At 40.5% G+C, this 17,257-nt stretch overlaps 1 protein-coding gene across 1 annotated transcript in view; it reads left to right on the top strand.

Annotated features, from left to right (window-relative positions):
• BTBD11 (BTB domain containing 11) overlaps positions 1–17,257 on the top strand; it is a 268,567-nt gene that overhangs the window by 213,378 nt on the left and 37,932 nt on the right. The window contains exons 5-7 of the mRNA XM_024212959.3: positions 8,613–8,778; positions 12,481–12,570; positions 16,457–16,558. Coding sequence (XP_024068727.2) covers positions 8,613–8,778; positions 12,481–12,570; positions 16,457–16,558 — 358 coding nt within the window. The remainder of the gene's footprint in view (positions 1–8,612; positions 8,779–12,480; positions 12,571–16,456; positions 16,559–17,257) is intronic.

Raw genomic sequence — 17,257 nt, 5'->3', positions numbered from 1 at the left:
TTTTGCATTTTAGACAATGGGCATGGTGAGCAGTCTCAAAGAGCCAAAACACCCAGATAACTTAATTGATAGAGAAGGGTTTGAGGCTTACGTCTCAGTTTGAGCAGTAAGGTTTTAGGTGCTCAGATACCATGATGATGATCATGGGGGGGAAAAGAAAAAGCCTAGATAGAAGTTTCCGGCCTTAGTTACACTGATGCAACATTATTGACTTCAATTGACAGCAACATAATATTCTGCTCTCCATTTCTTACAAATCAGTTGTGCTTGAAAAAAAATTACATATATATATACACATATATATCTATAATATATTATATAATATAATATATATATATAAAGTGAGAACATATTTAGAATATGTTTTCAATGGGTTTTTTACATTTCCAAAGCATTACAAAGTTTAAAAAATTTGACCATGACAGCCCACAACCAACTGTGATGATAAACCCAAAACCAAGTAATTAAAAAAACCTCTACAATATAGAGTAACATAAACCATGCCTAACACTGTTAAAATAGAAGCACCTTGCCCATTCATCATCCATTAACCCAAACTTACTCAGACAACAAATAACTTTATTTTTAGAGAGACACCCAAACTCTCTCTAAATCACACACTCTAAGTAAATGTGAAAATAATTTCCAAGTCTTAGCTGCCAATATAAAACCTGACAGTTATGCTTTCATAATATGTGTAATCTTTCTGCCAGGTGGAGCCAGCGGCAACCAGAGCCGGGTTCAATATCTAGGGGTTCCTTTTCAACAATACAACACAGAACTGGCTCAAGCCCCCAGCCACACACCACCCCGGGGTGCCTCGGAGAGGCAATACTTCCCCTCTCGCAAGTACAGAGTCTTGAGTGTAGAAAATAAACTTTTAATGAAAGGAGGGAAGTGACCCAGCATTACTTAGGGACAATGCCGCAAGCAGAATTCATAACCATAAAACTGTGAGCAGGTCACCCACCCCAGAGTGCGTGGGGCAGAGTCTTCTGCCTCATGTTCTTGAGTTCTACAACCAAAAGTTCCTTTACAGTGCCTCCCTCTGCTCCCACACCATACCCCACTCATAGTGGTCGTCCTTGGTTACTCAGGACCCTGGGTTCAGAAGTGCATCTGTGTGAGTTCACCTCCCACCTGGGGAAGAAGACATCTGGCTTGCTCCATCATCTGAGCACTTGCTCTGGCTGGCTGCCCTGCCAGCTGCTGTTCCTCGCTGCCTGGCCGCACCCCCAGCCACTGTTCCTGGCCACCCTGCTAGCTGCTCCCACCCGCCAACTGCTTGCCACTTTCGCCAGCCACTCCCACCAGCTGCCCGTCAGTTATCTTCTGCTGCCACCTGCACCTCTGCTGTGACCTCTGTAGGTCAATCGCTTAGTGATTTTTTAGCTCTCAGCAGGCAGGGCAGAAACACTGCACCACCACAAGTGATTTCAGCTCTTATTGAGTACTTAAAAATAACAAAAGGCTCCTAGTGAAGCCTATTTAGCTCTATCCTTGAACAGCAGGGAGGAACAGGTTAAACCAGACCGGGGACCCTTAGGGAGAGTCAACACATCCTGTCTGGGACACCTATCCCCATCCCTTTTACTTTCACAGGGGTGTGGCATTCAAGCCCCTGCCTTAGCGAGTTCCTTTCAACTGAGGGTGACCCCTCAATTAGGTAGGACAGGCTCAGCACAGTTCTGCTCCCCTTTACGCATGCAATAAAGATAACATTTCACTACCCCTGAATTCAGATTTACAAATTTTATTAAAGCTAATATTAAAATTATATAATAGGTTAATGAAATAGTGTCTGTACATCTGGGTGTAGTGCTTAGATTATTCAAAAGTACAAAATCTGGTTTAAACATCATAAAATACATATAGTACATAATCTGCAATAACCCAAATTTAGGTGAATAAATTTAACAATACAGTTTAGATATTAGAATCCGAATACTCGGGGACATCACTCATGAAAAATTATACAGAAAGTTGGTTGTAGAAAGTAAATATAGGAATGAGTGTAGATTGTCCCTCAGTAATTGAGCATTTGAGATAGGTTATTTCTTAGTAGATATAATCCATCAGAGAAGTATTTCAGTTATTTTCCGATTTTGCTTCTCATCGGCACTCCAGCTCATTTTAGTGTTTTGTAACCCAACACCAGCCAAAGTTGATCACTTTTGAGCAACACAGCTCCTGTCTGCTGGATACCTAGGCAGAGTAGGTGTGTTCATATAAATACAGTTTGCTCCTTAAGTCTCTCCCCCTCCCAGCTAGCTGTCAGGGAAGAGCTCTTCATACCCTGCTTATATCTGAATTTGGGGAAAAAATAGGACAAGAGAAAGAATTTACCCTGCAAATAAGGGCACATTATACAGACAGACTATTAGCTTTTGAACCCTTTCAGAAGTTTGAATATTCCAGAGGATGACAAACTACCATGATGACCAAAAAAAAACCCACCTTGACAATGGCCACTTGCAAATAATTAATGTTACCATGATACTTGCAATACAGAGCCACAACAATGTTAATTACTTGGAGTGACACCATTGTAATGATTTTGATGGTGACCCCTGCAGAAGAAATATCTGTGAGGAATTAAAAAGGGATTTGGAGAGAAATGTGTCATACTGCATTTTAAGTTGAATAATATGGTCTCTGCAGCTTTTAAAATATAAGGTTTCACCTGCTCCTAAGTTTCTCCTTCCTTACAGTGGCCATTGTAGGTTTGATCCAAGAGAGGGCAAGGAACTGTTGGAACGTGTCGAGTCAGTGCAATTTAGAGCACAAATATGTGTAAATTTGTAGAAAAGCTGGTGCTAGGTGTGAATGTAGATTGGGGGCTCCAAGCAGCCTGGACATCCTTTGAGGCGGCTGACCCATAGGAAATTGGTGATCAGCACCACTTACATTATAGATATGGAGGTGGCATTTTATTCAGAGGGAGTACTCTTCTCTGGGAAGGTTCTGTGTAGTGTTAACTTTGTCATTGGGCAGCCTCCTGAGCCTGCTTCCTTCCAAGGAATAGACTCTTAGAATCTGTCTGACATAGTTGTTGTACAAAGAGTGACATCCTAACACCTGTGACAAGTCCTTCCCTGACTAGTAAGTAATCAGCCAGCCAAGGAAGAAATTCTAAAGGTGTCAGGTGGGCTGCAGAATTGCAGCCATTACAGAGCTATCAGCAAGGGAAACGAGAAGGAATCTGCCAAAGATTCCCACCTCCTCCCAAATGCACAGTGCCACTGTAAAACAGCAATGGGGCTTTTATATCATAGGTGGTGACTTAAGGCAGGAGTCCCCCCACACCCTCGTTTTCATTCATGAGTGGTGGCATGAGCACTTCACCAGCCCTCATGGATAGCTCAGTGGTTTGAGCATTGGCCTACTCAACCCAGGGTTGTGAGCTCAATCCTTGAGGGGGCCATTTAGGGATCTGGGGCAAAAATCTGTCTGGGGACTGGTCCTGCTTTGAGCAGGGGCTTGGACTAGATGACCTCCTGAGGTCATTTCCAACCCTGCTATTCTATGATTCAAACAAAGGAAAGGATTTTCTTCTAATTAAAAGAAAAATCATAGGAACTTGTCACTTATCAGGACTAGAACAACACAGGGAGGTTACTCTGTCCCTGGCGCCTGCGCCTATGGTCTCCACAGCCCCAGAAGGAGATGGGCAGGAACAAGAGGCAGATGAAAGATAGAGAAGTGGGTAGGGTTTTGCAACTCCTTTATGTGTAAGCAGCTGTAGATTTGTTTGGAGGCGGCTGGTTCGTTGCAACAGACTGGCCTTGCCTTTCAGTAGGATGTCCTGCCATGCAGCTAACATCTGTGTCCTGTGCCGTTTGGAAGACTATAAATACTTCTTGGGGGGGAAAAGCCATAAATTGGCCATGCAGTTGGGCTGTTTAGTTCTATTTGCATTGGCATTTCAATCACACTTAGGGAAAGACTTCTATTTCTATGAACACACAATTTCACATGCCATTACCCTTAAAAGCACTCTTGAAAATATAGCCCTATATGTTTAGCTCTCTTAACCATTCCTTGTAAGTTATATTTTGCAAGATTTTTAGTATTTTAGCCATCCTTTCCTGACCTCTCTGAATCATCACTATATTTCCTGTAGCAGTGTGCAAACCTTGTGTCGTATGCCATGTACAGGCTCACTTACCGACTTAATTTTACATTCTCTTCTATTTGGTTCCTATGCTGTGTCCATTACTGTAGTGTCTTTCTCTGTTAAACTTCTGTTTATATAACATAATATTGACCTCAATCCTGCTGCATTTATTCATGTGAATAGTCCCACTGGTTTCAATGGGACTATACAGCTACTTGTATGAGTGAGAACTGCAAGATTGGGCTCAATACTGTGTTGTTTGCTTGGGGTTTGTTCTGTTTGCTTTTGTTCGTGTGGGGTTTGGGGGTTTGTTTGTTTTTTGTAAAATATAACTCTTCCCTTTCCATTTTCCATCTACTATACCACCCATATGTCATTTTTCTGCAGTATTACCAATGAACCAATGTTCTCCTATTCTGTACTTGTGTTTCCTAATTTTTGCTCTGTCTCTAAGACTACTTTGTATTTATCCTCATTGAATTGCATTTTTTTCCAACCTACTCATCACTCTCACTTTTCAAGATCTTGTTGCATTTTCTCCTCAGAAGCATTTACCCTTCCCCGCATCCTGCTTTTTAAAAAATCACTCCCCAATTTGACCATTTATTTACTCTTTCATCCAGGCCATGAGTCAAAATATTAAATACTGTCTGTGGGATTCTAGCAGATATTTCTCTCTGCTACTGCAGCTGGAACCAGAATCCCCACTAGCCATAGATGCAGCAATGCACTAGTGATGGATCCTCTGTAGGATACCAGAAGGCATTGAACCATCAATAATCACACTGAGCTTGTTTTTTTCTAATCAGTTTTGTACTCACCTTATGGTAGTTCTGCCAGTTCACATTTCTTCAGTTTTCCTTCAGGAATATTTTGTCACTGTGTCACAGGAAACAATAGACCTTTAGATTTGGGCGACAGCCCCAAGCAAAGAATGGTGTATAACATGCACCACCCAGGAGTAGCCCCCGGAGTCAGTATGACTCAGAGACACACCTCAGAGTCACTATTATTATTATTGTTGTTATTATTTATTTTATTTATATTACTGTAGTACCAAAGAGCCCTGGTCATGGACAGACACCCCATTCTTTCCTGTCTGCCTCCTTGTTATAGAGCAGTGAGAATTTGCTGATGGCCTATATCAAGAGTAAATTATGACCTCCACCTTTGTGCTGGCTCCAGTGCACTGGCCAGCTGTTAGGGAGATGGCCCCAGGTTCTAATCTTCTATTCTGGGGAGGAATAACTAACTCCTACTCCCCAGACTCCAGGTCTTGTAACCCACATAGGGATGTAAGAGAAGTTTGTACTCCTCCTTATTGCCTTGTGTGAGTGTATTGTGCAATTCATACCTAATTCTTTTACGAAGAAGCCCATTTAGTAATACTTTGCATGCACCAAACTAAATTGACTTCAGTGGTGCTGTGCCTGCATCTACCAGCCTTGAATTTGGCCTGTTGTATATTTAGTTTGCTTATTATATGCATATATGTGTAAATAGTGAAGAAATGGTTTAATGTAAGCAGTAATTTCTGGTAGCAGATGCTTTTGCAGTTTTCAGATATTTTCTAAATCTTTCTGTGGCTGTTTGTCAGCCATTTGGACCATATTCTGTTAGGCCTGAGAAATCTGGAAAAGTTCAACTAAAATTCAGAAGTTCAGAATCTCCGACAAATATGTTGTACACCCAAACTCCTATAGTATCTTTATAATTAATATTATATTATGTTTATATTTATTACACATGCAATCTCTAGCATTTTATGCTATGATGTTATGAGTAGGGCCCTATCAAATTCACGGCCATGAAAAACGCGTCACAGACTGTGAAATGTGATCTCCCCCCGTGAAATCTGGTCTTTTGTGTGCTTTTACCCTATACTATACAGATTTCACGGGGGAGACCAGCGTTTCTCAAACTGGGGGTCCTGATCCAAAAGGGAGTTGCAGGGGGGGTCGTAAGGTTATTTTACTTCTGCACTGCCTTCAGAGCTGGACAGTCAGAGAGCGGTGGCTGTTGGCCAGGTGCCTAGCTTTGAAGGCAACACCCCACCATCAGCAGCACAGAAGTAAGGGTGGCAATATCATACCATGCAACTCTTACTTCTGCGCTTCTGCCTTCGGAGATGGGTGGCCGGAGAATGGCGGCTGCTGATTGAGGGCCCAGCTCTGAAGGCAGCAGCATAGAAGTAAGGGTGGCAATACCATATCACGCCATCCTTACTTCTGCGTTGCTGCTGGTGGCGGCTCTGCCTTCAGAACTGGACTCCCAGCCAGCAGCCCAACTCTGAAGGCAGTGCCACCGCCAGCAGCAGCGCAGAAGTAAGGGTAACAGTACCGCCACCCCCCCACAGTAACCTCGTGACCACCCTACAACTCCTTTTTGGGTCAGAACCCCTACAATTACAACATCGTGAAATTTCAGATTTAAATAGCTGAAATCATGACATTTACAATTTTTAAAATCCTATGACCGTGAAATTGACCAAAATGGACCGTGAATTTGGTAGGGCCCTTGTTAGGAGTAACAAATGCAGCTGTAGTTTAGGTGCCAAACATGTGGCATACTGTGTGAACTAGTAAAGCAGTGATTGCTCCCAGGTCTCTCAGTGTCATTGACCTGAGTCCTGCATGTTTGTGCTTTTTAAAATTGGCTCCAACTATTGTGCAAAGACAGTATTATTATGGATTTGCTTTTTAACCTGTGTTGTAGGCACATTATTCCGGGAGAATCTGTTATTGCCATTACTGGATATGTTCTGTGATTGTGTGCTGTGCAGTCAGCTTACAAATTCATTGTTGTGATAAAGTTTCATCCTTGTGCCAATGAGTAATGATGGAACTGTCCAGTGCTTATTTTGTCTGCGTCCATTTTTTAGTTCTATGTAGATGTCCTAAAATCGGGGGTTTTATGGGGCTTTCTCTTTGTAGAGACCTTAATGAGTAATCTCTTTGTAATGTTCTCTAGGGTGTTTTACTGTTGTACAGTTTCAAACAGCACTACATTAAAACACATTAGGGAACCTTTAGTGGGCACCAGCAGGGTCTACACAGACCAATTAATGAGCAACACGTTAGTGCGCTTTAGAAATCACATCCCCATAGTCAGCATTACTGCTCTGTGTAGATGAGCCCTTAGATACAAGTAACCATTTCTGTTGTTTTTGGTGGGGTTTTTTTGTAAAAACACTGATTTAATTTTTTTGGGGGGGAAGGAGGATGGGTGTAGGTGTTTATCAATTAAAACCTAAAATCAAAAACCCTAATCATATATTATGTAGAGGTATACATTCTCTATTATATTATTCTATAATCTATACGATGAAAATTGTTATATAGATGCCAAAGATTTATTATCACTTTTATTTGATATTTATTAAGTAATTTATTAGAATAAAAATACTCCTAGATCTACATTTGGCATTTTCCCTTTTGATCCTTATTTAGACTCTCTGTTCCCAATTACTCCATTCCTTACTGACTTGCTGTTAGTGGAAGGCTTTAGAACTCAAGTGGTGCTGTCCCTTACAACTATACAGCAGAATACAGGCCAGAGTGCTGAGAAATTGGACTCCACACCCCACCCCTTCCCAAACACGTATCAGCATGAAAGAAAAATGCGTCTGTTCCTTAACAAGATGTGGCTGAGTTGTGTAAGAATCAGATTTGAAATGCCTGTCCTCTCTGGATCTGCAGCTTCAAATCCTGACTGGATAGACCCAGGCCTTCATCCTTCTGAAGTAGATACACTGAGCTCCCCACAGTTTGCTGCTTGAGGATCTTTTGAATAAGACCGTAGAAACTGATGTCTTAACTACTCGGAGTGAACATTGAAGATTCCATGGCACTGCTTGTAAGGGTGGGAAGTTTGTCCTGGTTACCTGGCCAAAATTGCTGTCCTCCTCTTCTGGTGTGCAGTGTGCTGAGCACTGGTTGTCCTCGAGCTGCCACCTTCTGCCCTGGAAGGGGTTATCTTTTAGCAGAGCTGAATTCATATCATTTGTGAAGCCTTTGGAATGATACTTTATTCTTTTTGTTTAAGCATCTATGATTAAAGGCCATCTCCACCCGGGCCAGACTCAAAGTCCACTGAAGTTGATGGGAATTTTGCAGGGATCACAAGGTTTGGACTGTTCCCCTGGTGAGGAGAACTAATGTGCAGTGAGAACAATATACCTGGTTTCTCCTAACACACATAAGTAGGAGAAAATAGAAAAGATGGACTAAAAGCTACCTTTCACCACTGACTTAAAGTAAACAACATGAACAATAAAAGGCATTAACTTGCATTAGCATTTCACATCCAGCGCTTCAGTGCTGCAGCTGGTTCAAAGGAATATCAAGAGGGCAAGAGGGTGACAGTGTGAGAGTGGTGGTGCAGGGGGAGGGGGGAGACCTGCATCATTCAACGGTAAAGTGAAACAGTGATGCCATAAATGATGATGTCTGTCCTCTGATTGTCCTCTGATGTAGCTATTTCTCACAATTCGCAGAATCGACGACTGCTTCTGTGCTTCTCGAAAACTGGACGCGGTAGCCACAGAAGCTAAATTCAAGCAGGATCTGGGATTCCGAATGCTGAACTGCGGCCGAACGGATCTAGTTAAACAGGCCATATCTTTGCTGGGGCCAGATGGAATTAACAGCATGAGTGAACAGGTACAAAATTTAACTTTAGAAGCCAGGAGTTGTGTCTCTTTATTAAAGAAAACAACCTTCCAACACTCTAACTTCATAAACAGGTGGCTCTTAACTTAATTCTTTTTCTCTGTTACTTGATATTGAACTAAGACTCCATCAGGTGTACATTCAGGCTAAGCTTGGGCCCTTAGGAATTATGGATTATTTTCTTTAATGTTGAGGTAGATATAGCACATCAGTTGGCTTAAACTTTTTAAATTACATTGATTCAGGAGAAACTATCAAAAGGTCATAGGAGTGCCTGGAGTTGATCTGAATACAGAGTTGACCCTGGCTTGGGCATAATAGTGGCAATTAGGATGCTGTTTTTTGTGATGTGGACATCTTTCCAATACAAACTGGTCTGAGGTTCGCAACGCATTTCACATAGACCACCAAACCCCTGTCAAGTGAGTGTTAATAATGTTCATGTGCATTTTGAAATAGGCCCCAATTTGAACTGGTGATCTGGAGACAGAAATCTCCATATTTCATTACTGTTTAGTCATCTTATCTTTTGGGTGGTGACTTACAGATAACATGGGAAATACTAAGGATTACTACAACAAAAGGGAAGTCTCTGTAAAGTGTACAGCTTTATCCAGAAGTAAATTTGCCTCCATAACTGCCCACCAGTGGAAACTTTGTATTGTGAAGCTCATGAAGTTGTTCCCAATTCCCAAGCAGGAAATATTGACACTTTAGCAGCCATGTACAATGCTTCATCCTTTTGAAGTAGAGTTCCATGTAGTTTATTGTGGGTGGATCTTTATTATAAGACCTTAAAAATTGAGGTTCCCATCTGCTCTGCAAAAATATTAAAGATTCTGGTGTCCTTAGCCAAAAGTTTCCATTTTGCTTCCAGTTCTGCAGTACACTGTTTGGCAGGGGGCAGCCAGCTTCCACCCCACAGATGGCTGCATTTGACCAGTGCTGTATGAATATAATTGTAAAGTGCTTTGGGATGAGAGGTGCTATAGAAATGTAAAATATTAGAATCAGAGACATATAAAGCTAGAAGGGACCTCAAGAGATGATCTAGCCCACCACCCCACCCTTAGGCAGGATTAGGTACACCTAGAAGATCCCTGATGGGTGACAGTTCTAATAGCTTTAGTTTGATAGAACACTGACCTATAACATTAATTAGTTAATGTTGATAAAGTGCTTTGTAAGTGTGAAGTACTCTGTAAGTACTAAGTATTACTGTTATTTTTATATCATGGAGTTCATTCCATGGTTAGTGTGTTATAGTACTTTTAAATGATTATTCTTTTAAATAATTCTACACCTTGAAACTTTTCATAGAAAAATTGCTATGCTCCAGTCCTGCAAAGTGCTGCTCCATATGGCCTGATCCATCAAAGCACTTAATCATGTGCTTAATTTTAAAGTGATGCTTATGTCCCATTTGACTTAAACAAGTGCTTCAATGCTTTGCCAGATCAGGCCAAATGAGTCTGCATCTTGCAGGACTGAGCTGCCAATGATTTGAATATTGAAAGAACAACTTTTTCATGTTGCCAAAAACCAAATTCCCTGTGTGCTAATTGCATGTGTTATTTATTATTTGTTGAGCACTAATTATGTGCTCATTAAAAATCCATTCCTCCCACATACGAAGTGAGAGGTCTCATGCACTGATACAGAGCAAGCCTGAGCTACAGAGCAAACCTCCAGGATGGGCATATGTAAAAACAGCAGTGAGAAGAACCGCAGAACGGGGCTGAGCAGAATCTCAAATTAACTTTTAGGCCCCCATCCTGCAATGTATAGGGTGAAATGTTGGTCCCATTTTAATCAGTGGCAAAACTCCAGTTGTCTTCAATGGGTCCAGATTTCACTTGTAGTGTGCAGGACTGCTGGGCTCAGACAGAGCCCGATTCAAGTCAGCAGCTGGTGCAGCAGTCTGTGTGTGTGCTATGTCTTGCAGGATCGGGTCCACATTTGTTTTGTTAATCCTTTTCTGTAAAATTTTAACTTTACATTTGATTTGCTCCTTGTGTTAAGTATTTATTCTTTTAAATTATGTTTTTTTAACTTATGTTCTAAAAATTATCCCGTTACCAACATTCAACGCTTGCATACAGTTTTTGTGAGACATAGGGCCTGATCCTATACAGCTTACTATTGGCCTGAATATAGACCCCTGATGTCCAAGGGGACTTTTACTGTTGTCTGCAATAGGAGCAAGATCAAGTCCCATTTGAGTGTGAGCTGTATTCACCCAAGTACTCTTGTTGACTTTAGTGCAGCTGCCAGACAGAATCAGGATTATTCATATGAGTAATGGGATCAGGACCCCCATTTCTACACTTATTAATAATTATATATATATATATATATATATATATATATAAAGCACACCTTTCTCAACAGCAAATCAGGGACTTGATCCTGCTAAATGCCCACTGATTACGGTGGGCACTGAAGATGCTCATCACCTCTCAGCATCAGGCCCGACTTTTTATTTTTACTAAAAGACACCTGCCCCCAAAACCCACCAAACCTTAGCCTGGAAAAAGAGGCTTTTTCCCCTCAAGGAAAATGTAAATAACGTTTAATTCAGCAAAAATGCTGGTGCTCAGCTCTTGCTAGAGAGAACAGTGCAGTGGCTCAGTTTCTGCCCATTCTGTCCACCTCATTTGTCTCTGTTAATAATTTTGCTCTACAGCAAGCGACAGGTTAAGCAGAAAGTGTGTGATCATGTGACAGGACATTTACATGGGATCATAAGACAGACAATAGACATGTAGTAGAGGTACCATGGTCCAGTGGTAAACTTCCCATGGAACAAACACACTCTTGATTGACCCTCCCCCGCTTTTATTTAATAAATAGCTTTTTGTGTTGTAATTTTGATAGATTTAATTATACCTTCATGATTTCATCTAGACTTATTTCCATTGCCAAAATAACACTAACCTTAAGGGAAATGTTGATCAGCTGCAGTGGGTATTCTAGACTAATACAAATTGCAGTCTGGAGTTTCTGTAGTGAAGGGTCAGCTAATCTAGTTTTCATCAACATAGGGCAGCATATCCCTAGAGCTAACAACTTTAAACAATGCTGTCTCGCATTTCATTTAAAATTAAGTCATTGTTTAGGACTATGTACAAAGCTTCTAGGTTTCCAACCGCTAACAATGCTGACAGTGAATAGACAGAGCTCGAGTCTAACTTATCTAAAGGGAGTTCATTATGTTGTTAAAGGGATATTATAAAGAAGTATAGACTCAACTTTTAGGTTTTATAAAACAAGAGTTACAAAAACCTTAATAGGAATGGAAATGTTTTCATTTGTTATTTTTTAACTGCATTGGAAATCTTATTGCTTTGGATTTAAACATTCCCCTACTATTGGGATACCAAGGACAAAATTGTTCTTTATTTAGTATACAAGAACTAGGAAATGAAACTGACAAATCTGATTTCATTGTGCTGAGTAAAACGCAGAAAGGAAAAACATACATGATGACAGTAACGTAGATTTTTTAAATGTTCAGCTGTTAATAATATTAAAGGGTTGTTTGTAACAGAGGTAAGGTTTTGTTAAATATTTAGTGTTTATCTTGACAATATACATTTAAAGCACTAACTCTTTTTTTAAAAGATTCCATTGTAAATTTGTCAATTCCTTTGTTTTTTTGTTTTTGTTTTGTAAATTCCAAACAATGAATAGGGCATGACTCCACTGATGTATGCTTGTGTCAGGGGTGATGAGGCTATGGTGCAGATGCTACTAGATGCTGGAGCAGATTTGAATGTTGAGGTGAGGACATTTTATTATGATTACAACTTTGATTTCTTTATTTGTTTATATCTCACACAGCCCATTACAATTATAGCAGAGGAGGGAAACCCCAAGGCATTTAAAAATAAAATTCTGTTACCAAAGGCATTAACATTTGAAATGAATATTGAAATGATCACAGCACTTATCAGGGCAGCTCAGTATTGGGATCCATTGCACTTAAAGGGTCAGTTTGTCAGTGATTTAAACCCAATGTAATAGTATTGATTTCACTGGAATTGCATAGTGTAATTTAGCATAGAATGTAGCCCCGGAACTTTAAATGTAAGCTGCTGGTTCAGGAGTCACAATTTTAATGAAAAGGATGGGACTTCCTGAATCACAGATGAGTTAATCGGTCGAGGCGGCACACTGTTCAAATGCCCCTGCCCAAGTTTGAGAACTTTTATACATTGAGATGTCCATCTACTGCCCAACAGCACACGAGTGGTAGAAGGTACATTGTTGTGTTTTATAAAATGGCTTTGATGAAAGCTGGTGGATGAAGGGGGCTTCCAACATGTAAATATCTCTTGGTGAATGTATGTAACAAACATACAATCTGTCCACCAAAGAGATTGTTATGCCACTCCATGCAACACGGGTATGTACGTTTTTAAAGAGCCATTTAAAATACATGACGAATTATTTGTTATGTTTGCAAATACTTATCATTTCAGTTTGTTGAGGTCATGAATAAATTAAACTGTCTGATTCATTTATCTGTGTTCCATCCATTCTGTTTGGATTTAGGAAAGCTGTCATTAAAGTGTAATTGCTACTTTCAATGAGACATTTTACTTTTTGTTTGTTTGTTTGTTTTAATGTAATTGGAAAAAGGACAATGGATGGTTTGGGGACTTAGGGGCAGGACACAATTTTTCACCTGTAAGTCACCACTTTGAATCCACTCAGGTCAATAGAGACTGACAGTCGTTACTATCTAATTGCTGTTCGGTGGCTTATGTGAAATCAATTGTTGATTTCAGCTCAGTTCAGTTCCTAGTGGAACAAAAAAAACAACAACCAAAGAACAAAAAAATCAACCATCAGTAGGCAAAAATTATCCCCCTTCATAGCAGTCACAGTAAAGAGGCCAAAGATTTGACAGGCGTGGAGACTGACCTATCCTGCAACCCAGGGTGTCAAACACTGGCCTTCTGAGTTGATCTCTTATTTTCTGACCCCTGTTAACAAATTCAGATTCTGCAGAATGCAAGCTTTCATTACAAATAAAAGGGGAGTTCAGTTCTTGTGGCTGTGTAAATAACCTTCTAAACTTGTACTAGATGTAAATTTAAGCAGTATTGTGTTCCTGAGTCTGAAGACAACCTGAACCAATAGCTTTTAGAGGGATGTGAACCTCCCTGGTTGATCTCAAAGGAAAGTTCTCACTAAAATCAAATCATGACACTTCCGTAGCAGGATATTCAAATAATTAAGGTGTGCAGTTATACAGCTAATTTGTATATACAATTACAACAGTGGTGTGTGCAAATTGGGTGATTACATGAAGATAGGCCAAATAAACAAAGGGTGAAATAAATGTTTCCCCGCTTTGCTTTGCTAAATAAAAGTTTTGGCCCAAATTTCCAAAAGTGACCTCTAATTCAGGATGTTTCCGCTCTCGAATGCCCCCCAAGTTTAGATTCCAGGGACTTATTCCTGATATGCTGAATACCTAAAACTCACATTGAAGTCAGTAAGAGGCATGGTTGTATTTACCAAATGTCAATGTCAGGCCTTAGACAGCCACTCAGTGTTGACCTAACTCTACTCCCGTTAAAGTCAGTGGTAAAACTCTCACTGAAGTCAATGGGAGCAGAGTTAACCCCATGGTAAGTGCTTTTGAAAAGCCCAACCTAGGTATCTTAAAAAAAATAAAGGCACCCAAATGTAGAGGATGTTCTAGAAAATCTCGGCCTTAGTGTCTACATAAGGGCATATTTTAGTCTTATTTTTCAGTGAGAACTCTGCTGTAGATTGAGGGTAGCACATGAGTCTAAATTTGTAGACAGGGCTCACGGATCATAATTGAAGATTTAATTTGGCTCTGTCCACAGAATGAATTTGACTCCCCTGCTCTAATCCCTAGAGGGGTGCTTGCCTGTGCTGTACTTGTTTTGTAGAAAATTAGAGGACTTTAGTCTCCAGGGTTGTCAATCCCACTCTATTCACAAGCACTAAATTCACTAAAAAGAATTAAAATTTTAAAAATGAAATAAAATAAAATGTTAATACTTGCATTTCCTCAGTGTATGCCACTGGGAGTTCCCTGAGCTTTCCTGTGCCAGTACCAATCCACGTGAGATGGGACGTAATTAGCTGGTACATGGTTACGTTTGGGGACTAGTTTATCCTGAATCAAGCCTATTCATTCACTCCCTCCACTGCTGGGCTGGAGCTGCTTGACCCCATTCATTACACAGTGCTCCCAGGTTCTGAGAAGTCACAGGCCTAAGTTTAGACTTCAGCACATTTCTTCTGGTGTTAGAGCTCTGTGTGTGCAGAGCAGAGCAAAGTGATTTCAGGAACTGAAGGTGTCTCTTTGGCAGGGGTGGATGACACAGCCAACTGTCTCATGCAGCCCTCCTCAGCTGGCACACCAGGATTGACACACCAGCTACTCCCTCTCTGCCCTCGCCCCTGATGTTAACCCTGGGGATGGCTAGCAGGACGTTATGTCAGAAGCTTGGCTTGGCCCTGTTGGCTGCTAATGCAGCCAAGCATCTGACGCTGAGCTAATGGGCCCTGCTATCCTATGGACATAAGATGGTGAATGTAAAACTCCCTGCCTTTCACCGGGTGGCTGGCCAATGCTTCGTTCAGTCCAGCTTCAGTTCTTCTACCAGTGCTATCTTCCCATGGATGAATAATCATAATAATTAATTTATACTTTGCACTTCAGTATCATGCTCCATCCAAGGATCTCAAAGTGCTTTATAACCTTTCATTAAATGTTACTATCCCTGTGAGTTACATCATATTAAAGATGGGGAAACTGAGGCACGGAGCAATTACATCGGTTGCCCGAGGTCAAGATTAGAGGCTTTAGATATTGATGGTTTGTGGGAGGAAGGACTGGTGTGAAAATGAAAGGTTTTTTGTTTAAAGAAAATAGTTTTTAGTTATTTTGGGCCCAGCACACCTTTAGATTTAACTAGAAGGGGAGAAAGTAGTAAATGGATTTTTTAAAATATCTTCTAAATGGTGCTAAGCTCCATCCATTTTAAACAGTCTTCTGCTTCCAGTCAAGGAGCAGCAACATGGGTTACATGTCTTTAAACTTGAGACCAGGGTTGAAATCCTGGCCCTATTGAAGTCAGTGGCAAAACTCCCATTGATTTCAGTAGAGTCAGGTTTTCACTCCAGGATTTTTGAGAAACTCAGAATGCTGTGAAGCAATCCCAGGAGCAGGGAAGAATGAATGGGCATAATACAAAGCCCACTGAAGTCAATAGGAAATGTCCCTAAATGTAACCATCCTGACAGAGCCCCCCTCCCATCTCCACCTCCTCAGTGAACGTTGGTATAAGCACTAGTGCAAATTTTGACTCTGTAAAAGTTGCTGGGGGGCAGTGATTTAGAGGGAGCAACAGCAGTTGGAAAAGAGACTTTATTTGCTATGAGCTTTAATCAAGCTCTCAGTAAACAGCATAAAAAATTCTAGTGGAAGTAAATTCTTCATAAGTAAAAACTCTGCTGGAAAAAATATATAGAACCAACCATTTTATAAAGTGGTCTTTCTGATTTTTTTTTCTCTATCACTTATACCCATGTGCCCAGCTTTCAGGCAGGTTGAGTTTTATTATTTAAAGCTCTTTGAAGGCCATTTCAAAAGAAAATAACTTTAATTTGTTTATAGGTTGTCAGTACTGCTCATAAATATCCATCCGTCCACCCCGAGACCCGCCATTGGACAGCTCTGACATTTGCTGTGTTGCATGGACATATTCCTGTAGTTCAGGTATTACTGTATTTCCCTACCTGCATCTCACTTTTTATTTATCCAGTTGGGTTATAATCTGCATCCATCTCAAGACTGGTACCCCTCTCATATTCATATTGGTTACTTCTTCTATCATTTACTGATACGATATAGTGATCTCTCCCTCCCTCATAAACCAATATGAGGTTTAAATAGGACAGTTTTAAAGTACAGTTGCATCAAAGAAAGTCTGTCAACGCCTCGTGCTCCTTTCTGACCATTCATTGTATGTGTTTGTTTATTCATTCATTACACTTTCTTATCACATGTATTATAATACTCTAATAAATGCAAATATTGTTATTTCTGGAAAAAAAAACCCTCTGATCTGTTCCATAGTCAGAGGAGTGCTCAGTCACTTTATCCAGCCATGAAAAAACGTGAATATGTTGGCTCTGTGGTATGGCATATCAAGCGTTAAGATAGATTATTTTTCAAAGTAATTGTGTCGACATGGCACAATTAATGAATCACCAGACAAGGGAGATCTAGGGTAGGGATGGCCAAAGGCAGGTTGAATGTGTCCCCTCAGATTCTGTAGTGCTGTTGATGTCCACGGTCATCTTTAATAATAATAATGAAATAGAAATGTACCCCAGGAGACTGCAGGTTCCAGCATGCATTGCTACAACTTGTTCCTGAAACCCTCTTGTCTCTTCTGGAAACATCTCTCTATTA

Source organism: Terrapene carolina, unplaced genomic scaffold, assembly GCF_002925995.2.
Source record: "Terrapene carolina triunguis isolate 2854851 unplaced genomic scaffold, T_m_triunguis-2.0 Scaffold247, whole genome shotgun sequence".
Lineage (NCBI taxonomy): Eukaryota > Metazoa > Chordata > Testudines > Emydidae > Terrapene > Terrapene triunguis.
This window is presented reverse-complemented; position numbering and strand designations above follow the sequence as displayed.